We start from the raw sequence: 23,540 nt of genomic DNA, 5'->3' as shown, positions 1-23,540 counted from the left end.
TCCACAGATGGTGTGTTTAGAAATAACTGTTCATGGCCGCCGTCCCTCCCTACTTTTTGGGGGGGGTTTTAGGAAACAAATAATAGCTGCCTCCTGTTTAGGTTCTGGTGCCTAGGCCCAGAGAGGTCGGTTGTCAGGGGCTTCATACTAAGGTGAGGCTGGAACACAGCTCTTGTCCTTTGTCCATTGCTTTCCACTGCACCACACTATCTTCCAGAAGGACCTCAGAGTACATTTCTCCAAAGCAATGCATACCCCCCCCCATTTCTTTATTATATCACAAAATATGGAAAATGCAATCCAGGGGACAAGTAGATATTTTTGGTGGGGATGGGTCAGTGTGGGCAGCCCCACCAGTACACTGGGTGTATAATCAGTAGAAGTGTTTTGGGGATATTTTGAACCCTGCAGCACCTGGCTGGCTGATCCCAGGTGCTTCCTTCCACCATTGGTCCCTCCCCCACGACCTGCAGTGGAGGAATTTCTCCTTCCCTGGAGAGTTCTTGTTTTGCACACTCAGCTGCCATAATTGAACCCCTCCCTCTTGGTCTAGGTATTTGCAACATTGGGATAGTAGTGGCCACCTTGCCACCATTTGCTGCTACGTCTAATGTGAAATTCTCCACTTACAACTTCAAGTCAGAGGTGCATCTCACCACAGCTATTTTAAGTATGTTCAAAGAACTAAAGGAAACCACATCTAAGAACTAAAGGAAAGTATGAGAACAAGAGCTCACCAAATTGAGAATATCATTTAAGATGTAAATCATCAAAAAGAAACAAATAGAAGTTCTGGACTTAAAAAGTACAATAACGGAAGTGGAAAACTCACTATAGATCTCAATAGGAGATTTCAATGAGCAGAAGGAAAAGCCTGTGAACTCGAAGATAGGTCAATTGAGATTATCCAGTCTGAGGAACACAGAGATAAAGTAATGAAGAAAAGTGAACAGAGCCCCAGAGACCTGTGAGACACTATTAAGTGTACAACATATGCATAACGGGAGTCCCAGAAGGAGAGGAAAGAGGCAGAAAGAATATCTGAAGAAATAATAGCTGAAAATTCCCCAAATTTGGTGAGCATTGATCTACCCCTCCAAGAAGCTCAATGAACTCAAATTAGGATAAACTTAAAGATATCCACACCTAGACACATCATAATCAAACTGTTGAAAGACAAAAGACAAAGAGAGAATCTTGCAAGCAGCAAGAGACAAGCATTTGTCATGTGCAAGTTGTCCTCAGTAAGATTAATATCTGATTTCTCATCAGAAACTGTAGAGACCAGAAGGCAATGGGATGGCATATTCAAAGAATTGAAATTAAAGAAAAAAAAAAAAAACCTGTCAACTAATAATTCTATATCCAGTCAATCTATCCTTCAGAAATGAAGGACCAAACCCTCATGCATTGCTGGTGGGAATGTCAAATTATTCATCCACTGTGGAAAACAGTTTGGGAATTCCTCAAAAAAAGTTAACATAGAGTTACTGTATAAACAAGCAATCCCATTCTTAACTTTACGCCCAATAGATTGGAGAATGTAGTTTTATACAAAAACTTGCACATGAATGTTCATAGCAGCATCATTCATAATAGCCAAAAATTGCAAAAAAACAAATGTTCATCAATAGATGAATGGATAAACAAAATGTGATGTATCCATACAATGGAAAATTGTCCACCCATAAAAAGGAATGAATTACTGATACATGCCATAACATGGATGAACCTTGAAAACATTATGCTAAGTGAAAGAAGCCACACACAAGAGGCGACATATTGTATGATTCCATTTACATGAAATGTCCAGAATAGGCAAATCCGTAGAGACAGAAAGTAGATTAGTGGTTGCCAGGGAGTGGGGACACAGTATGGGGTTTCTTTTTGGGATGGTGGAAACATTCTGGAATTAGATACTGGTGATGGTGGCAAAACCTTGTGAATATACTAAAGAATCATTGAATTGTACACTTTAAAATGGTGAAATTTATAGTATGTTAATTGTATCTAATTTTTTTTTAAGATTTTAAAACGAAGACATTCTCAAATAAACAAAAGCTGAGAGAGTTTGTCACTAGCAAACTTGCCCTACAAAAAAAACCTAAAGGGAGTCCTTCAGGCTGAAACAGAAGAACACTAGACTGACTCAAATCCACATGAAGAAATAAAGAGCACCAATAAAGACAGTGACATTGGTACAAAAGAGAGTACATATGTATTCTTTTGTCTGTATCTCTTTTTTTCTCCTATCTGATTTAAAGGACAACTGCATAAAGCAATATAGTAACTATAAATCTGTGTTATGGGCACACAGTATATAAAGATGTGGTTTGGATAACAACAGCACAAAGGTGTGAGGAGGGAATGGAGCCACATGGGAGTGAAGTTTTGTGTATTATTGAAATTAAGTTTGTATTAATCCTAACTATTTGTTATGAATTAAGGTGTTAATTGTAACCCATAGGACAACCACTGAGGTAATAACTCCAAAAATATGGTAAGGTATATGACAAGGGAATTAAGATGGTACACTAGAAAATATCCATCCAACACCAAAGAAGACAACAATGAAAGAACAGTGGAACAAAAAAGGAGTATAAGACATAGCGATCTCACTCCACCAAGGCTGGCATTAATCCAAAAAACACAAAATAATAAATGCTGGAGAGGCTGTGGAGAGACTGGGACACTTATACACTGCTGGTGGGAATGTAAAATGGTACAACCACTTTGGAAATAGGTGTGGCACTTCCTTAAAAGGCTAGAAGTAGAACTACCATCTGATCCAGCAATCCCACTCCTTGGAATATATCCTAGAGAAATAAGAGCCTTTATACAAATGGATATATGCACACCCATGTTTATTGCACCACTGTTTACAATAGCAAAAAGATGGAAGCAACCAAGATACCCACCAACGGATGGATGGATAAATAAATTATGGTATATTCACACAATGGAATACTACGCAGTGATAAAGCACAGTAATGAATCTGTGAAACATTTCATAACATGGAGGAATCTGGAAGGCATTATGCTGGTGAAATTAGTTAATTGCAAAAGGACAAATATTGTATAAGACCACTATTATAAGAACTCGAGAAATAGTTTAAACAGAGAAGAATATTACAAGAGGGGGGAGGGAAAGAGAGAGGGAGAGGGGTATTCACTAATAGATAGTAGATAAGAACTATTTCAGGTGAAGGGAAAGACAACACACAATACAGGAGAGTCAGCACAACTGGACTAAACAAAACAAAAAAAAAGAAGTTCCTGAATAAACCGAATGCTTCAAAGGCCAGTGTAGCAGGGGTGGGAGTCTGGGGACCTTGGTTTCAGGACATCTAGGTCAATAGGCATAGTAAAATCTATTAAGAAAACATTCTGTATCCCACTTCGGTGAGTGGAGTCTGGGGTCTTAAACACTAGCAAGCGGCCATCTAAGATGCATCAATTGGTCTCAACCCACCTGGAGCAAAGGAGAATGAAGAACACCAAACACACAAGGTAATTATGAGCCCAAGAGACAGAAAGGGCCAATAAATCAGAGACTGCATCAGTCCAAGACCAGAAGAACTAGATGGTGCTCGGCTATAACCGATGACTGCCCTGACAGGAAACAAAACAGAGAACCCCTGAGGGAGCAGGAGAACAGTGCGATGCAGACCCCAAACTCTCGTAAAAAGACCAGACTTAATGATCTGACTGAGACTAGAAGAACCCTGGTGGTCATGGTCCCCAGACCTCCTATTAGCCCCAGACAAGAACCCATTCCCAAAGCCAACTCTTCAGACAGAGATTGGACTGGACAATGGGATAGAAAATGATGCTGGTGAAGAATGAGCTTCTTGGCTCAAGTAGACACGTGAGACTATGTGGGCACCTCCTGTCTGGAGGGGAAATGAGAGGGCAGAGGGAGTCAGAAGCTGTTGGAATGGACACCAAAAGAAAGAGTGGAGGGAAGGAGTGTGCTGTCTCATTAGGGGGAGAGCAACTAGGAGTATACAGCAAGGTGTATATACATTTTCTTTCAGTTCTTTCAGCTTGAGAAACACTGAGTGTGTTTGTCCCTTTTGGTTTTCCATCTCCAGCTCTTTGCACGTGTCATTATAATACCTTACTTTGTCTTCTCGAGATGCCCGTTGAATTCTTCTGTTCAACTGTTTTACTTCATCAATTCTTCCTTTTGCTTTAGCTGCTCTATGTTCGAGAGCAAGTTTCAGAGTCTCCTCCGACATCCATCTTGGTCTTTTCTTTTTTTCCTGTCTTTTCAATGACCTCTTGCTTTCTTCATGTATGATGTCCTTAATGTCATTCCAGAACTCGTCTGGTCTTTGGTCACTAGTGTTCAGTGTGTCAAATCTGTTCTTCAGATGGTCTCTCACTTCAGGTGGGATATACTCAAGGTCATATTTTGGCTCTCCTGGACTTGCTCTGATTTTCTTTAGTTTCAGCTTGAACTTGCATATGAGCAATTGATGGTCTGTTCCAGTTGGCCCCCGGCCTTGTTCTGACTGATGATATTGAGCTTTTCCATCATCTCTTTCCACAGATGTAGTCAATTTGATTTCTGTGTGTTCTATCTGGCAAGGTCCATGTGTATAGTCACCATTTATGTTGGTAAAAGAAGGTATTTGCAATGAAGAAGTCATTGGTCTTGCAAAATTCTATCATTCCATCTCTGGCATTGTTTCTATCACCAAGACCATATTTTCCAACTACTGATCCTTCTTCTTTGTTTCCAACTTTTGCATTCCAATCACCAGTAGTTATCAATGCATCCTGATTGCATATTTGATCAATTTCAGACTGCAGCAGCTGATAAAAATCTCCTATTTCTTCATCTTTGGCCCTAGTGGTTGGTGTGTAAATTTGAATAATAGTAGTCTTAACTGGTCTTTCTTGTAGGCGTGTGGATATTATCCTATCACTGACAGCATTGTACTTCAGGATAGATCTTGAAACGTTCTTTTTGACAATGAATGCAACACCATTCCTCTTCAAGTTGTCATTCCCAGCATAGTAGACTATATGATTGTCCGATTCCAAATGGCCAATACCAGTCCATTTCAGCTCACTAATGCCTAGGATATTGATGTTTATGTATTCCATTTTCATTTTTAACGATTTCCAGTTTTCCTAGATTCATACTTTGTACATTCCAGGTTCTGACTATTAATGGATGTTTGCAGCTGTTTCTTCTGATTTTGAGTCATGCTACATTAGCAAATGAAGGTCCCGAAAGCTTTACTCCATCCACGTCATTAAGGTCGACTCTACTTTGAGGAGGCAGCTAGCTGTTCCCCAGTCATCTTTCGAGTGCCTTCCAACCTGAGGGGCTCATCGTCCAGCACTATATCAGACAGTGTTCCGCTGCTATTCATAAGGTTTTTACTGGCTAATGCTTTTCAGAAGTAGACTACCGGGTCCTTCTTGCTAGTCTGTCTTAGTCTGGAAGCTCGGCTTGAACCTGTCCTCCATGGGTGACCCTATTGGTGTCTGAATACCAGTGGCATAGCTTCCAGCATCACAGCAACATGCAAGCCCCAACAGTATGACAAACTGACAGACATGTACAAAGAGCTGGAGATGGAAAAGCAAAAGGGAAGAACAAGCTTGGTGTTTCTCAAGCTGAAAGAGCTGAAGAAAAAATTCAAGCCTCGAGTTGCAATAGTGGAGGATTCCATGGGGAAAATATTAAATGACACAGGAAGCATCAAAAGAAGATGGAAGGAATACAGAGTCGTTATACCAAAAAGAATTAGTCGACATTCAACCATCTCAAGAGGTACTGAAGGAAGAAGTCCAAGCTGATCTGAAGGCATTGGCGAAAAACAAGGCTCCAGGAATTGATGGGATATCAATTGAGATGTTTCAACAAACAGATGGAGTGCTGGAGGTGCTCACTCATCTATGCCAAGAAATATGGAAGACAGCTTCCTGGCCAACTGACTGGAAGAGGTCCATATTTATACCTATTCCCAAGAAAGGTGATCCAACCGAATGTGGAAATTACAGAACAATATTATTAATATCACAAGTGAGCAAAATTTTGCTGAAGATCATTCAAAAACGGCTGCAGCAGTTTATCGACAAGGAACTGTCAGAAATTCAGGCCAGTTTGAGAAGAGGACGTGGAACCAGGGATATCATTGCTGATGTCAGATGGATCCTGGCTGAAAGCAGAGAATACCAGAAGGGTGTCTACCTGTGTTTTATTGACTATGCAAAGCCATTCGACTGTGTGAATCATAACAAATTATGGATAACATTGTGAAGAATGGGAGTTCCAGAATACTTAATTGTGCTCATGAGGAACCTTTACATAGATCAAGAGGCAGTTGTTTGGACAGAACAAGGGGATACTGATTGGTTTAAAGTCAGGAAAGGTGTGCATCAGGGTTGTATCCTTTCACCATACCTATTCAATCTGTATGCTGAGCAGATAATCTGAGAAGCTGGACTATGTGAAGAAGAATGGGGCATCAGGACTGGAGGAAGATTCATTAACAACCTGCATTATGCAGATGACACAACCTTGCTTGCTGAAAGTGAAAAGGAGTTGAAGCACTTACTAATGAAGATCAAAGACCGCAGCCTTCAATATGGATTGCACCTCAACATAAAGAAAACAAAAATCCTCACAACTGGACCAATGAGCAACATCATGCTAAATGGAGAAAAGACTGAAGTTATCAAGGATTTAATTTTACTTGGATCCACAATCAACAACCATGGAAGCAGCAGTCAAGAAATCAGAAGACACATTGCATTGGATAAATCTGCTGCAAAGGACCTCCTTAAAGTGTTGAAGAACAAAGATGTCACCTTGAAGACTAAGGTGCGCCTGACCCAAGCCATGGTATTTTCAGTTGCATCATATGCATGTGAAAGCTGGACAATGAATAAGGAAGACCGAAGAAGAATTGACACCTTTGAATTGTGGTGTTCGTGAAGAATATTGAATATACTATGGACTGCCAAAAGAACGAACGAATCTGTCTTAAAAGAAGTACAACCAGAATGCTCCTTAGAAGCAAGGATGGCGAGACTGCGCCTTACATACTTTGGACATGTTGTCAGGAGGGATCAGTCCCTGGAGAAGGACATCATGCTTGGCGAAGTACAGGGTCAACGGAAAAGAGGAAGACCCTCAATGACGTGGACTGACACGGTGGCTGCAACAATAAGCTCAAGCATAACAACGATTGTAAGGATGGTGCAGGACCGGGCGGCGTTTCATTCTGTTGTGCGTAGGGTTGCTATGAGTCGGAACCAACTTGACGGCACCTAACAAGAGACCGACTTGATTTGTAAACTTACTTAAAGTGCAATAAAAATTAAAAAAAAAAAAAGACAAAGAAAGCAAATAGCTCACCTGGAGAAGAGGCAGAGCAGGGTTGGTTTAACAGTGGATGCTGGTCCCCTATGTCCAGCGGGTCTCGCTCTACAGCTGACATAGGAACATGGTCTGCATGTACCCCTCTTGTGCTGCAGGAGAAGGACCCTGTCCCCTCCCTGTTGGGAACAGATATAACAGTGGATTTGGCCACACTTAGCTAAACCATTCCTCGGAATGTTGACGTTTGCTCAGGGCAGTGCAGAGGGACATGCTGATAGCCCACCAGCTGCTGTGGGATGTGTTTTGGGTCAAGACGCCCTAAAAAACGGAGTCAGACCACACTCACCCTGTCCAAAGTGCCAGGCCAATGCATTAGGTCCTGAGCACAAGGGGGTTCTTTTGTATCACAGGGAAAGGCAGCAGGCTGTGCTCACACTGCCCCTCCACTGCTTCCCCGGACCCCTTTTCCCAGTGGCTCTGGGCAGAAGCCACATTTCTCTGAGCCAAGTTTGGCCCCATTGTACTGTTGTGAATTCTTCGTGACTAGGGCCACCTTCGGGGTGAAGCAGTGAGAGAAAAGAGGAGAAATCATGGGGATTCCTTCCACAGTTTTCAGACAACAGGACCCGCTTTCCAGGTCCTCTGACCAGAGAGTACTTAGACTTCTGGTGTCCACCCTACCGCCCCACCCAATGCAGCTCCTGGCAGGCTGGCCTCGGGCAGGCCTGGGGGACAGAGGGTTCGGCCAGAGGTTTTATTGCCCACATTGCTGTGAAGTTCCACAATTGGGCCCAAGGAAAACCCCACAACACTCTGGCCATTATTCAAGTTTTGACTGCGGTCCCTGGTCTGCCTGCTGCTGTTGGCTTTGCTGAGTCCTCAGATGGTTGCTTTTTGTGTCCTCTTTTCCAGGTTTCTAGCTGCAGTTGGTAGAGTCTGTAGTTGGCTTACTCTGCCTTGGCCCTCTGCTATTTGGCTTTAAACAGTAGATTTAGGAAATAAGAAAAATAAAGGAACTCAGAGGTTTGAGATTACTTTTAAATATTATCTTTTCTTCTTGGATGCTGTGAGTGTTGGCAGCAGTCTTGGCGCAGGAGCACTTTGCTCTTAAAACCATTTCCTTCTTCGTGAGCATAGCTGTACACGCTGGGAAATTTTTGTCTATTTTTGTTTTCTGAATGTTACTCTCTGGCATAAAGGCAGTGCAAAACAAGCTCATTAGGAAGGGCTCAGAGAGCGGCTCATCTTTGGGCCACATCTCTACCCTTCTATGACACAGTTTATCAGGAAACCAGGCAGCAGATGACTTGTGTTTTTCCAATTAGCAAAGTTTGCTTCAGTGGAATAGAACTATTTAAAAACCTGGGTGATTTAATGTTCATCTCTTGGGAGCTATTTTGCTATAGTTTCTAGCCAGTGCACTTAACTATAATTGTTTTGAATAAATAAAACATTCTACAAGGTTTGAAAATGAAAAAAAAAAAAAATATATATATATATATATATATATATATATATATATATAAAAGGCAACAGTAAAAAGCAAGTCTTCCACACCTTCCCCCTGTAACCCCCTTACCCACCAAGGTAACCACTGTTACGAGATTTTCCAGCATCCTTCTTGAGTTTCTTTATGTGTGTAAGAACAGATGCATAAAAATACTGTGTTCTATTAATTGTAAATAACCACTTTAAAAAAAAATCAGCAATTGTTTTACTCGTCCTGTTACATGAAAGAATGCAACTCATGTCAGCTTAGATCATGACACACAGTGCGGTTTCTATCCTTTTCACACAAAAGTCAATGTGTTCTGCATAGTGGTCTTGTAAAAATGCTGTGGTCGCAGGGTCTGAGCTCATGTAACTTCACAAGGGGAAGGAGAATCAGGATCAGTATCGACAGCCCAAGGCTGATTCCTGTGAAGCAGAGGTCAGACATGCCTCCACCCTCCAACCTTTTTACCAGTTCTGACACCAGCCATCCTTCCACCCACCGCCCTCTACTTCTCGGCTGGGTTTGATGACTTGTTGTAATGGCCACACAGAACTCATAGACCATACTCATGGTTATGGGGTTTATTAGGGAGGTAACAGGTTACAACTCAGGTTCAGGAAGGCTCGGGATACAGTTCTAACATCAGGACAGCCTTTTCTCAGCCGTGCTGCAGGCAGGCCTCTGCCTGGCCCTTAGCCCCTTGGCCCCTGGGGCCTCTTGGGCTGATCTGGCTTCTGGCCTGTGCAGGCAAATCTTACAAAGCAGGCGCTGTACTCTGCCAGTCAAGCCTCGGCCTCAAGGCACTCAGCTCTCTTGCTGTATGGGTTGGTGAGCCTAGCACCACTGCCTAGTGCCTGGAGGCACCCCACCCTACCAGGAAGCCTCCTGCCCGAAGGTGCTCAGCTATCTTGCTCCATGGGTCGGCACGCCCACTGTAAGCACCTTGCTCCATGGGCCAGGAAGCCCACTGCACCGTCTCCTGCTGATCTCCCAGTTCTGGTTCTACTGCTGCCATTTCTCTGCTGTGCTTCGTGTCATCTCTCTGTCTCCTGTGTCTAGGAGTTCTCAGCGCAGGGATCTTGGGTCGGAATGACATGCTCCACTCCCAGGTCTTCTTTTGGTGGTAGTCAGTTTCCCCATCTGCCTCCAGGATGGCTCATTTTAAGCCTAGCGGAATGGCAAAACCAATCAATCCTCTCGTTAGTGTTTCATACACCTTATTTGCATGGTCCCACCCCCACAAGGGTACCATGCACCTTACTTGCATTATTAGCAAGCTATCTAATCCCCTTGGTGGCCACAATAACCTCATTTGCATAGTCCCATAGTAGGAGTTACAAAGACTATGGCTAAAAAAAATGGCTAGAAGGGCCATATTAAGTAATTCACTACTCTAAAGGTCTGCACCCTGCTTTTTTTTGCCTGATGCCTGTCTTAGCCTGGGCTCCCCCAAAATAGCCTGAGCCAAGGACTCAAGTATGGGAAGCTTGTTGGGGAGGGCCTCATTGGGGCAGGAGTGAGGGGGGCCGGAGAGAGAGAGATGGGTGAAAGGGACACCAAGACCAGGCTGCGTCCTCACTTTTCATTGATGCTTTGGGCTCCCGTGTGTTGACATTGAACGATTTGGCCTGTGGATGGATTGATTGTGGCTGTAGCACCACCAGAGACGAGACTCCATGTGAACTTCTCCTTTGCTGTGGCTTTCTGTGCCTGTTGCTTTTGCCTGAACACAGCTGTGAGGCATGTTAGCTGTTCAGGAAATCCTAATAGCACTGTGAGCTGTGAGGGGTTTCAAGAGGGTGAAGGCAGTGGATGTCCTGACTATGAGGCCGTTTTGTTTACTAACCTTCAGAAAATGTGTCAGCTGGAAGCAGAGAGTTCTGTACTTTTGTTAAGAACCATGGTTCCTCCCGGGCATCGACAGGGTCTGACCCGCTCCCTGTGGCTTTCCGCCAGGTGACCTATGGCTCCTTTGACTACACCTCACTGCTGTACCTGTCCGACTACCTGGAAGACTTTGGCGGAGGACGATTCGTGTTCATGGAGGAGGGAGCAAACAAGACGGTGGAGCCGAGAGTTGGTAGGACATGGGCAGGCACTGACCAGAGTGTGCGGGGGCATGCGGGGCCACTCCCTGCCTGCTTTGAGACCGCCGTGCACATGCAGTCCCAGTGGTGGGTAAATGAGGGCTGTTAAACACCCAGAGTCCGAGAGTGATGGTGTTATGGGTTGAGTTGTATCCCTCCAAAAGATATGCTCAGGTCCTGACCCACTATAAAAACTGCGTGGGGCAGTGTCTGACCTCCAACTCCATGAGGGGGAAGGAGAATCAAGATCAACAGCCCAAGGCTGATTCCTGTGAGGTGGGGGTCAGACACTCCTCCTTTCTCCTCCATCTTTACTAATTCTGACACCAGCCTGCCTTCCTTGGTGGTGGTGGGCTCCTCCTCTCTGCTCTGCAGTTGGTTCTCTTTTAAGGCAAAACTGACCAGTCCCATAGGTAGGCCACAATTACCCTATCACACAGTCACCTGAGTGAGAGTTACAAGCCCTTGGCTAGAAAGCCCACTTAAAAGTAATCAATCAGTAATCCTTGGCACCACACCCATGTACCTATGAACAAGACTTTGTTTGGAAATAGGGTCCTTGCTGGTTAGTTAATATGAAGTTGTACTGGGGTAGGGTGGGTCCTAATCCAATCTGACGGGCGTCCTTATAAAATAAGAAAAGAGACACGGGAACACATCGCTTCATTCTCCCAGGAAGAGAACACGCACAGAGAAGCTCACCTAAACCTTGGTGTCCGAGGTTTTTATTGGGGGACAGTCATGTAGGCACAGCTGACCACCAATGTGGCTGACAGTGTACAGCCCCTCCAGAGGAGCTTATACTGCATGGCCTAAGGCCCCCACCATCAGTCCCATTGTTGGCATAGACTATATGGCCCTAGGTAAACAAAGACCTTCTCCGCAGGGAGAATACTCCAAGGGTGTAGGGTTCCTTCCCAGGGCCTGGCCGTTCCGCATCCTTTGAATGCGCAGTTTAGTTAGCCAGAGCTGCTGAGTTAATCCTTTACCATACAGTCCTCCCACTCCCAGGATGGCTTCATTTCAAGTGGACATCTCGTGAATTCCAAGAATTAGATGGGACTCTGTCGCTATGAGTCGGAATCGACTCGACAGCAGTGGCTTTTGGCTAGTGGCTGGTTTCTGGCTCAACGTATTGGAAGTCCTCACTCCTGTCCTCACAACAAGAAAAAAGCTGAACAAACTGAAAATCAGTAACTCTCCTTAGATCCGTCAGAAAATTGAGGTCACAGGGTTAACTGCTGCCCCCAAAACTGGAGTTACAGAAGGTAGGTACAAAGAATCACAGCCTACCTCGAGCAAGATCCCTGGAGCAGGATCTGGCCACTGGGGCCAGGACAGTAGGAACATTTTAACTGACCAGCCGCTGAAGGCTCAGTGTAGAATATCTTGAGAGCAAAAACCTTGGCGGGGGCGGGGAGAGCGGGTGGCAGAAGTCTCAAGGGGGCCCTATATGTTGTGAGCTTTACCTCCAGGACCCCCACCAGGCTCTCACTGAAGTTCTGAGAAAATCCCCTTGTGCTTCTGGCTAGGGGAAGGGAGAAGTAACCATTTTGAAATAAGCCCAAAGCTCTCTCTCTTCTCCTTAACAAGGTCTACCCTGAGGGAAACTATTTTATCAAAGCCTAATCAACCTGTGGGAGGGGAAATACCCAGTCCTAGCCGCCTCTACCGCCTTCTGTTTCACCTAAGAGGTGAAAAAGCAGAGAAGCACTTGCGAAGATCCTGGACCAGAAGCATAAACCAAAAAAAAAAACAAACCCACTGCTGTCGAGTTGATTCCGAGTCATAGCGACCCTGTAGGACAGAGCAGAACTGCCCCATAGAGTTTCCAAGGAGCCCCTGGCAGATTCAAACTGCTGACCTCTTGGTTAGCAGCTGTAGCACTTAACCACTGCACCACCAGGGTTTATAGGCTCACTAAAAGACCCAAACCTAATACAGGATCCTAGAACGTTTCCCTTCCCTAATGGGATTACAGCTAAGAGAATGAATGCAAGCCTTAGACCCTCTTTAAGGAGTCTCCAGGGAAACCCAAATACTACAGAGGAGACAAAAACAAGGACACCAGAGAAAACTTTATCCTCTGACACCAGGGCTATAGCAAACAGTAAACACAGCCAACTCCTAGCCAGATAAATATAAAGCTTCACGCTGCCTACCTACCTGGATTTCTTTTACCCGGTTTTTAATGCATCATTGTAACCAAACGAGGGTACTTGTCCTGTCCTATTAGCCGATCGAAATAAGATGGACGCCACACCACAAGTTGTAAGGGAAACAGAAAGTGGAAATTTATTGTCTGCGGAAAGAGCAACGCGGGGTATAGTGACCATAAGGCCACGTGCTCGCTGTCTGAGGGGGTTGGGGAGCTTTTTATTTCCAATGGTGTCTGGGGGTTGGGTTTGGTGCCCAGAACTCTCTGCCCTTAGCCCTCCCATGTCCATATTTGAAGGTTTTGATGTTGAATCATGTCGGTGATTTACGGGTCCAAGGACAGGCTGAGGACACAGCTCTTCAGGCCCTGCGCATGCGCCAAAATCTTGGTTCGCGCACGCGCAGGATTCTGGCACCAACTTCAAACTGTGGTTACGGCTGCAGCGTGGCCAGGCCAAAGCACAGTTAGAGCTGTGGCTTGGCGGGCCGCGAGGTGGGGCGGGAATCCGTGGTGGACGGGGGAGGTCTCGATGGAGGCTTCATCATGTTGGGCTCTCACCAAAACTCCCCAAGAATGAGACGGACCAAGAGCCAGTGAAGCTTCGCTGCCAAGACTGTGGGCACATGTCATGCTTTGGGGAGGGGTCCAGGGCCGTTTTGCCCAAGAGAAGACAAGATACTGAAAACTGAGATCATCTGATTATTTTTAGTTATTTAGTTGCCAAGTTGGAAACCCTGGTGGCATAGTGGTTAAGTGCTACGGCAGCTGACCAAAGGGTCAGCATTTCGAGTTCGCCGGGCGCTCCTTGGAAACTATGGGGCAGTTCTACTCTGTCCTATAGGGTCACTCTGAGTCGGAATCGACTCAACGGCACTGGGTTTGGTTTTTTTGGTTTAATTGCCAAGTTAAATCCTGCTTTAAGAAACTGGGTGATATCTAATTGTTGTTCACTGAAGAAAATCAAAAGGCAGAAAGCACTTTTTTTCCTGAAAATACTGAAATACTGTATTTTCGTAGAGTGGAAAGAACAGTGTCATCTAAATGGTATGAATGTTAAGTTTTCCCTTGCTCTGTGTGGCTGACACATTGGTATTTGCCTCATCAGGCGAGTTACCAGCGCTGGTTACTGGTCACTGCCCCAATGGCGTCTTCATCCCATCTGCTGATAATTTCTTCATGGCTCCGATGGCTAGCATTCTGCCATTTGGTTCTTCTAGGGCATTGCTGTAGTACCTATGATTAATTTAATTACTGCGGACTTTTGAGCTTCCAGGATTAAATATAGAGCTTAAATGTTGGTTCATTAAAAGAGGGCCTCAGACAAAAGTGTAAAGCCAGCATTAGCCTTTTAGCTATGAGTTAGCACATTGGCATTTGATTGGGTTAGAGGATTTCCACTCCAGCTGAGTTATTTTATGACATTAACTGTCTCCCTTGCAGAAGATCTGGTGGTACAATGGTTAAAACACTCAGCTGCTAACCAAAGGATCAGCTGTTCAAACACACCACCTGTTCCACAGGAGAAAGATGTGGCAGCCTGCTTCCGTAAAGATTACAGCCTTGGAAATCCTATGGGGCAGTTCCATTCTGTCTTATGGGATCGCTATGAGTTGGAGTCAACTCAACAGTGGTGGGTTTGGGTGTGGTTTCCCTTGCTGCATGCAGAACTGTGTTCTGTGGCCCCTGAGACCGCCCGGCCTGAAATGCCGGGGTGGGACGAGAGGGTGTCAGGCTCAGCTGGTGGGTTTGTGACACTGATGACCTCATGGGTGGGCGTGGCCCATGCAATGCCAGCCTTCCACATAGCTGGTGGTCCCACAGCATGTGAGCTGGTCATGAGGAGGGAACTGAAGTGTAGGCGATGGGGCAGGTCTCCCATCTCGGCCTTAGGCACAGAAGGTGCCTGTCACTGCACAGACATCATAGGGGCATGGTAACCGGCACAGGGACGTCATTGCACAGGGCTCACCCACAAATAAAGGGGCCCTACGGGCATGGTCTGGCTGGTCTAGGCTTGTGTCCAGGGGTGAGGCCAGCTCTCCACGGATGAAAGAAATGGAAGGCCACTTTGCTTGAAAGTCAGACACAAGTGGGAAGAAAAGGATGGATTTTCAGCCTCTATGAACTCATCATCTCTCTTCCTCCACTGTCCCTCCTGGTCACCCATTGTGGCATTTATTTGGGAAGTCAGTGGTCTTAACTCCACAAGAACATCATGCGAGAATCATTTTGACTCGTGCCTGACTTGGTTCAAGAAGCAGATGTCTGACTTCTCTGATGTGCAGTCCACCAAGCCTGGTCTCCACATTTTGGGTCCTTTTCTGTACCAAGGGAATGAGCAGGGTGGCAGGAATAGTGCAGAACACACTCTGGTGGCTGACTTCCTTTGCTCAGCACAATGTTTCTGAGGCTCAGCCCTATTCTCTTGTGTGTTCGTAGTTCTTTTCTTTTCATGATAGAATAGCATTCCACTTGAATTCCTGTGCCGGAGTCTGTTTATCCATGTACCTCCTTAGGTACATTTGAGTTTTCCGTTTGGATTACTATGAATACAGCTGCCACGAACACTTGTCTATGCATCTTTGTCTGGACATATGTTTTCCCCTCTTGAGCAAATACCTATGAGCAGGATTGCTAGGTCAGGTGGTAAGTGCATATTTGACTTTATACTTTATAAGGAGCTGCCAAACTGTTGTAACTACTCCACACCTTCCTCAGCGCTTAGTATTATCTGTCCTTTAAGCTTTTAGCCATTTGGGTGGTGCAGCATTTACCATGTAGCGAAGTATCCCAAAACTTAGCAGCTTCTTTTATTATCTCAGTTTCTTGGGTCAATAACACTTTTCATATTGTCCCATGGTTCGTGAGGCCCAGTTCATTTTTCATCAGTCCTTTTCTCTGTTCTTTGGTGCCTCTGTCCCTGGGACATGCAGAAATGCAAGAGGTCCCTAAAGCCTACTGCGATTGATTGCTGACAGACACCTGAGCCCTGTGTCTGTGCCGTGGAGACAGCAGACAGAGTGGGCAGGCGGGGGTGGGCTAAAGTTCCTGAAAGCTCTGAGCCCTCAGCTCCCACTGGGTAGGCCGGTCTGGTTTCTAGATTCAGTGTCTCGGGTTGGGTTGAAACTGGGAGAAACCGAGGACATTTTTTAAGCTTAGGAAGTGTTCTGAGTCCAAATTACCCTGGAGAAGAGCATTTCCTTGATATCTGGCCCAGGAAGGCGGGGATGGCAGCTAGTTTGTGTTCCAAGGCATCCTTGGGCCTGTGTTTAGCCATGTCCAGTCAGGCCTGGAAGATCCCTCTGCTCAGTTTACACCTAGAATGCACATTTGGGTGGACTTCCAAACCTTTCAAAGATTTAGAGCCAGATTGAAAGTATGAAGGGAGGATATTGAGTTTCTACGGGGAAACTGAGGGAGTTGACCCTGTCGGGAATCTTGGGGGCTAGGCCTCGGGCTCTACCACGCTGAGGCCTTGTGACAGCCAGAGTGGGTCGCTAGCAGCCAATGTTTACCGTAAGAAATCTAGTGGCTCATGCAGGGCCAGTTAAATAGGATAAACATGGAATTCTCTTAAAACAGATGGTGCGAAAGCTCCCGGCTCCCAGGACTGCTTGGACCCCTGTCTTCCTAGTGATAAAAAAAAAAAAAAATAATAGAGTTTCCTAGTGATAGAAGCTGCTTTTTTCCCCACTTCTTTATCTCTCATCTTTCCTTGATGGTGGTGAGCTCTGTGTCTGCAAGTCGGATGTTTTCAAGGTCAGCTTTCCTAACTGCTTGTTAAAACACTGCCATTACCCTCTGAGGACTGGATTTTGTTCTAGCGTAATAAGAAATGAGAATCCTAAAATGTGGGACCTGGGAGGCCGCAAGCACCTGAGGACATCAGATGGCGTGTGGGGTTCTCACAGACTCCTACGGGGCGAGGGGGGTGGCTGGAAGTAGGTGGGATTGCGTGTGCGTCTGTGAAGAGTGCTGAGTCGTGTGTCCCCCTGGAGGCCCCAGCAGTGAGTGGCCTCCCACGCTCACTCCTCCCTCCCTCTCTCAGGCCGGGTCTCCTTCTTCACCTCGGGGTCCGAGAACCTGCACCGGGTGGAGAAGGTCCTCTGGGGCACACGCTACGCCATCACCATCGCCTTCACCTGCAACCCCGACCACAGCATCACAGACCCTACCTTCACGTAGCCAGCGGGGCCCTGGGGATGGTGTTAGAGTCTTGTCCACGTGCCCCAGCTCAAGAACAAGCCCACCGAGGGGGCTTCTGGACCACACTGAGTGCCCCCTGCCATCTCAGCCCATCCCACTGCACAGAGTGCCTTAAGGGTTAGCCGGAGTTTGATTTGCTAATGTTTTCATTTCTCTCACCTGTGAGTAAATTTGGGGAGCAAGCATCTCACTTCACAAGCATCTGTGTGTTTACTTTGGGATGATGTTGACCAGGAGCCCCTGACTCACCCCTCCTTCCTCAGGAATCTGGGGTGGAACAGACAGAACTGTGTGCTGGACCTTGTCCTGTTTCAATGCTACCCTGGCCTGAGGACAGACAAAGCACCGCAAACTTGTGCATGGGTGATGTTGGGGTGACCATGAGGCAAGGTCAGCCATTCAGCGACCCCTTGGAGAAGGTTCCAGACAGCTCTAGAGGCCGCGAAGGTCGTTCTTCCAGGGTGAGGGCCGATTCTGCTGGGTCCAAGTGGGGGTAAAGGTCTAAATGCTTGAATGGCTGAGTCCGTGCCCTCACCACCACAGCCACAAGCCCACCCTGGCCTGGCTTTATGGTGCATGTGACCTTGCTGTTGGGATGGACTCCTGCCCCACCTCCCAGGTGGCAGAGGTGGCCAGTCTCCAGGTGCAATGAGACCTGTGAAAGCGAGGCCATGTGAGGTCATGGGATGTCTGAGCTCCAGGGGCACAACGGGCTTTCAGTTGACATCCGTCGTTGTGTCAGATGTCTGCCCCAAGCTCTGAGTAAAAGAGGGGGAAAGTCTCAAAACAGGGTGAGCAGTCGGCATGAGCAGGAGAGACACGGGCAACCGAATCCAAGGGGGGCGACTGGACTGGGAGATGCTGTCGTGGAGGCCTATGGAGGCCCAGGACAGGGCACCAGGGCGAGATGAAGGGGGGAGGAGGTGGCCCGGGGAGGAGGGAAATCCCAGGAGAAGGTGACCCCAGGATAAGGTGACCCAGGAGGAGGTGATTGGGAGTAGGTGACCCCAGGGAGGAGGTGACTCCAGGGAGGAGGTGACCCAGGAGAAGGTGACCCCAGGGAGGAGGTGACATTGAGAGGAGGTAACTGCAGAGAATCAGTGGACCCTAGGCTGGCCTGACGTGCTGGCCACATCTGAGCGGCAATGATGGCTTAGATGGAGGTCCGAGATGTCCCCGAGGTGGAAGGAAGCCACCAGAAAAGAAGCCAGAGTGCTGCCCAGAACCACCCTGGCCTCCTTATGGTCTGTCCGGCCTGCACTCAGCACCCAGGCCACCTCTGTGTCCAGGACTCTGAGTGGGAAGGGCAGCAGGTCAGCCTGAGGACAGGGATTCGGGAACAGGGCTCCCTCTGAAGTCTAGCCGGTACCAGGAGAGGCCTGGCATGTGGCCAGCTGGACAGGGCAGGTGTCTGGGCCTGCTGTCCACCTCACTTCCTGTGCTACCGCTGCCACCTACCTACCAGCCTACCCCTCGCGTGGCCCTGGGGCTTGAGCACCCCAGTTTGGTGGTTTGTGGGTGGATGGGGGTTCAGGCCAGAATCTGGAGCCCCTGGTGCCCTCCATGTGGGGATGGGGCTCCCACCTCCTCCCACAGGCCCCCCCCACCCCATGGCAGGGTGTGACGGAGGGGCCCTCGGTTCTGTCCTGGGGCCAGGGAGCCTGTGGCCACACCCCAGTTGGCTCTCAGGTGGCTGTTCCAGGCGTATCAGGTGGTCCATTGTGCAAATGGGCAAACTGAGGCAGAGTACTGATACATGCTACCACATGCATGAGCCTTGGAAACTTCATGCCGAGTGAAAGAACTCATGTGTATGAGCTGTCCAGAACAGCCAAATCCACAGGGGCAGGAGATGGATTAGTGGTGGGCTGGGGCTGGGAGTGGGGCCCACTGCTAGTGGGCTTGGGGGAGCACTGTGGGGTTGTGGAGACCGTGCACAGCTCTACAGTGGGCTGCAAAGCATCGTGCACGCTTTAAGCAGGTGAGTTTCCTGGTGGGTCATTGTACCTTCATAAAGCTATTTTAAAATACCTGTTCAAACCGCAGGAGCCCTGACGTATTCAGATCATGGATGGTGTTCAGTCTTGCCCGTGTGCCTGCACCATGTCAGCCCCTCCCCAGGTGCCCCCTGTCCATCTCGCCCCATCCAAGCCTTTCTCCCCCCATCCAGGCCCTTCTCCCAATCCAGCCTGCCCTGACCTTGCCTCGGCCCAGAACTCCCTCCATCCTGTCCTTGCCAGACCGGGGTGTGCTGCTTCACACCCTTGACAGCCACAGAGCCTTGGGTGGGCCAGACTGGGGCCTGAGGGCAAGGTGGGGGCTGGCAGGCAGGGGACCCACAGGACTCAGCCTGGCCTCGAAGCAGGGGCGGGATGCCCGTGGGCTTCGCGCCTGCAGCTCTCAAGCCAGAGGAGGCCTCCATCCATCACCGTCCTGGCTGTGCCTGCCCCCTTATGAGCTGGGCGCCAGAGTGCCCTCTGTGCCCACAGTGCCAGGAGTGCCAGGCGGGGGGGGTGGGGCTGGTTCTGACTCAGGGAGACCAGGGGAGCCTGTGCAGTCTCCGTGTGGCTGTGCGTGAGCGTGTGTGGGCATGACTGTGTACATGTGTGAACGTGTGTGTACGTGTGTGTGAATGTGCAGGTGTGTGTGCAAGTGTGTACATGTGTGAGCGTGTGTATATGTGTGACTAAACGTGAGTATGTACATGTGTGAGCATGTGTGACTACATATCAGTGTGCGTACATGTGAGAGCATGTGTGACTACGTGTGTGCACATATGTGAGCATGTGTGTGAGTGTGAGGTGTATACATGTGACTGTGTGTGTGTGTGTGAATGTGCAGGTGTGAAGGAATATGTGTGTGTGTACCTGTGTGTCTGTGTGACTGGCCTTTGAACTCCTGAAGCCAGGGCTCTTCCCAGACCCCTGCTCAAAGCCTGGCCCTTCTGGGTCCCCAGCAGCTGCTGGGGAGGGTCCTTGTGGTCTGCAGTGATTCAGGATCCTGGGGTGGGGGCAGCGCACGGCTCCCTGCTCATATCTAGTGCTGTAGCCACTAACCCTGGTGTGTCCCCAGGGAGGGTGGGGTGGGAGGGGAAGGCTGGGCCCCTTCACCCAGAAACGCCCACAGACAGACCGAAGAGTGTTTCGTGGGGGGAGTCACCCATTCTGGTGGGCAGGTGGGGGGGCATGGGTACCCTGTGGTGAGTCCTGGGATCCAGAGACTTCTGGTGGGGGCTGGGCTGAACAGACCAGGACAGGGGGCCCAGCTGGCACCGGGGTGTAGGCACGGGCGTGGGCACAGGTCGGTGTCTGTGCTCATGAGTGCAGGCACAGGTGTGCACGTGTGGGCATAGGTATCTATCACGTAAGGGCAAGACCCTCGCCTCCTGCTGATTTTAAGGAAGCCCCATTTCTGAGTGTTGGGGCCACTTCACCAGATATCCCCTGGAGCTGGCCCCTGGAGCCTCACTGCCAGCCAGGGTCCCAGGCTCTGAAGGTGCAACGATGAAGATCCCTCGGCTCAGCCCAATGAGGGGAACCCACCCTGCCCTGCTGCCCCCTTGCCGCCTGCACCTCGGTCCCATGCCCCTCCTGCCCTCCAGAGGCCCACAGGGCTGAGAGGGGAGGCAGCAGCAGAGGCGGTGGCCAGCGCAGGCTGGGAAGGGACAGCAGGCACGGCCTGTGCTCCTGCAGTAGCGCCCAGCCTCCAGGAAGCCCCTCAGTACAAAACCACAACCCGGCGGCCACACCCCTGGGACTGGCTGCAGTGGGGCTTCTGGGAGGTGGGGGGTGTCTCCGGAAAGTAGCGAGCCTCCAGGAAGGGGGGGGTCTCCAGGCAAGAGCGGAGGCTGCTGGCCTCCACCAGGACCTGCCCCCCCGTCGTGTGCCCCCCGCTGCACAAAGCCCCTACCCTCTCTGGGCAGCCTTGAGTCCAGCAGGTGCCTCCCGGTTCCTGCCAGGAGGGGCCGAAGACCTGGGGGTCAAAGCCTTCCCTGCGGGGTGGCCAGGGCCTGGCAACCTTAGTGCCCCCAGAAACCCAGCTCAGACGTTGCCCACAGGAGGCTGGAGATAAATCTCCACATCCTGAACTGTGGGGTCTGCCCCATCCCAGAGCCCCACTAGAATGCTGGGCTGGTCTGGGGAGGAAGACCCCTGGCAGAGCCGCTAATGGGAGAATCTTGGCTTCTGGACTCAGTTTGGGCCGTGCGCCTTCCCAGGAGTCATGCCATACCCCCACCCCCAGTTGCTCACCAGGACCTTGGGCCCCACACCCAGGCCTGGCTCAGGCTGGATAGCTTTCACCCTAAACAGCCACCAGCCATGGCCCCAAAAGGCCAGACCCACTCCTACCCAGCCAGACCCACAGCTCCTCCCGTGCTTTGGGACGTCCTAGGGGGCCCTACTGGGCCGGACCCCTCCTCCTACCCCTCGGACATCCCACCCCAGCATTGAGGCCCCACACAGGCTGCAGGGCTGAAGGCTTTATTGTTCTAGGTGCCAAAGCTGGAGGAATGGAAGCACACATATGAGGGGAGAGGCCACAGGAGCCTGGGTAGGCAGGGGGTCAGGGGGCCTGGTCAGGGAACATACCACCAGCTTCTGGCATCTGCTGCTGATGGAGATGTATCCCAGGACTACCCCCTAGAATCTTCAGCAGTAGCTCTGAGACTCATGGATGGGCAAGGGGTGGGGGACATTCAGCTCATTATGGGGAAGCAGCTGATGTAGCTGAAATGAGCAATGGGAAAGAGATAGTAGGGAATCTTCCAGAAGATAACCAAGGAGGAGGGAGGGCTAGTCTGGCGGGTGGGGACGGGGGCTTCTGGAAGTGGCCTGGACCTTAGTTGCCTGGCGCTCTCACAGGGCCCAAGAGTGGAACCCTCAGGCACAGGCTGCCCCGGGGGCCACCTGGGACAGCATGATGACCTCAGTGGCCTGTTGGCTGCTGGTGGACACTGAGCTGCCCGAGGCACACTGGAAGCGGCCGTAGCGTAGCCGCGGGAAGCTGCCTGCCAACCCGCTGCTGACTGAGTACCCGTGAGCACAAAGGTGCTCACGGTAGTTCTTGGTGAGCAGCGTATAAAGGGGTTGACGCAGCTGTTGGCATAGGTGAGGCAGGTGGCCAGGTAGTTGACAAGGCGCGTGGTCCCAGGGCTGAGCTGCAGAGCTGGGCGGTACTGGCCGAGCAGCTGCCACAGCCAGAAGGGCAGGAAGCAGGCCCAGAAGAACAGCATGATGCTGAGGATAAGGTAGAGCACCCGGGGGCTGGGCAGCCGCTGCGTCTGCCCAAAGGAGGCCTTCTGGGACTGCCAGTAGGCACGGGCCAGGCAGGCGTAGAGCAGCCCAGTGAGCACACTGGGGCCCACGATGCTGGTGACAAAGAGCAGTGTCAGGTAGGCGCGGTGGGTGCGGGGGCCCCAGGTAGGCAGGCAGAGGCTCCTGGGGCCCCGGCGCACCAACCAGATGGCCAGCATCATGGGCAGCGTTAACAGCAGTGTCAGCAGCCAGGTGCCCTGCACAGGTACCTTGCGGTAGCCCTTGGAGCACTGCACTGTGTCCAGTGGCCTCAGCACCGCCGCATAGCGCTCGCTGCTTATGACGGTCAGTGTTAAGATGCTGGCGTGCATGGTCAGGAAGTCCAGGCTGAAGAGGACACGGCAGCCCACGTTGCCAAAGTGCCAGTCTTTGGTGATGTAGGTGCCCACGATGAAGGGGATGCTTAGCAGGTAGAGCAGGTCAGCCAGCGCCAGGTTGACAACATAGACATACGGGGGGCCGAGGCGCACAGGCAGTGGCACATGACCACCAGCGTGTACACGTTGCCTGCCACACCCACCGCACTCATGGCCGAGAGCACCACCCCAAGGGTGCCTGTGGCCACCAGGTCCTCCAGGGAACTGGGCTCTGTTGGGCTTGCCCATGAGCTGTTGAGGGACACATTGGGGCTCAATGCTGCCTGTCGGAGCCAGCCTAGGGAACCTATCAGCTGACTCCGGGCTCAGTGCCATCTTTTCCGCTTTATGCTCAGCTCCGGGCTGGGTCCCTGCAAGGGGAGGGGGCATTAGTGGGCGACAAGCTGGTCGTGCAGGAGAAGACGCCCATTAAAGGGGTGGCCCAGACACCCCTCTTCCACTCCCACACAGCCACTGTGACGGCGTAGCTCCCCCTGGGTCACATGAGACAAGCCTGTGAAGGACAGGGGCTCTCCAACTTCCTCCTCCCCTTGAGGCCTCAACAGTACACTGTTCCT

The 23,540-nt window shown here is 49.7% G+C and overlaps 2 protein-coding genes across 3 annotated transcripts in view; one reads left to right on the top strand and one right to left on the bottom strand.

Moving 5' to 3' along the window:
* OGFOD3 (2-oxoglutarate and iron dependent oxygenase domain containing 3) overlaps positions 1-19,146 on the top strand; it is a 36,400-nt gene extending 17,254 nt beyond the window's left edge. Inside the window, exons 8-9 of one of the 2 annotated variants that reach the window (XM_049859373.1) lie at positions 10,797-10,920; positions 17,134-19,146. In XM_049859373.1, the coding sequence (XP_049715330.1) occupies positions 10,797-10,920; positions 17,134-17,270 (261 nt within the window). In that variant the 3' untranslated portion in view covers positions 17,271-19,146. The remainder of the gene's footprint in view (positions 1-10,796; positions 10,921-17,133) is intronic. The other variant, XM_049859374.1, reaches the window with a different exon arrangement.
* Positions 19,147-22,171: 3,025 nt separating this feature from the next.
* Positions 22,172-23,298, bottom strand: UTS2R (urotensin 2 receptor). The gene is given in 4 exon segments (XM_049861386.1): positions 22,172-22,374; positions 22,377-23,060; positions 23,063-23,238; positions 23,240-23,298. Coding segments are annotated over 4 exon segments (1,122 nt in total).
* Positions 23,299-23,540: the final 242 nt, after the last annotated feature.

This window comes from Elephas maximus, chromosome 19 (genome assembly GCF_024166365.1).
Source record: "Elephas maximus indicus isolate mEleMax1 chromosome 19, mEleMax1 primary haplotype, whole genome shotgun sequence".
Taxonomy (NCBI): domain Eukaryota; kingdom Metazoa; phylum Chordata; class Mammalia; order Proboscidea; family Elephantidae; genus Elephas; species Elephas maximus.
Note: the sequence above shows the minus strand (reverse complement) of the source record. Positions and strands in the feature narration are given on the sequence as shown.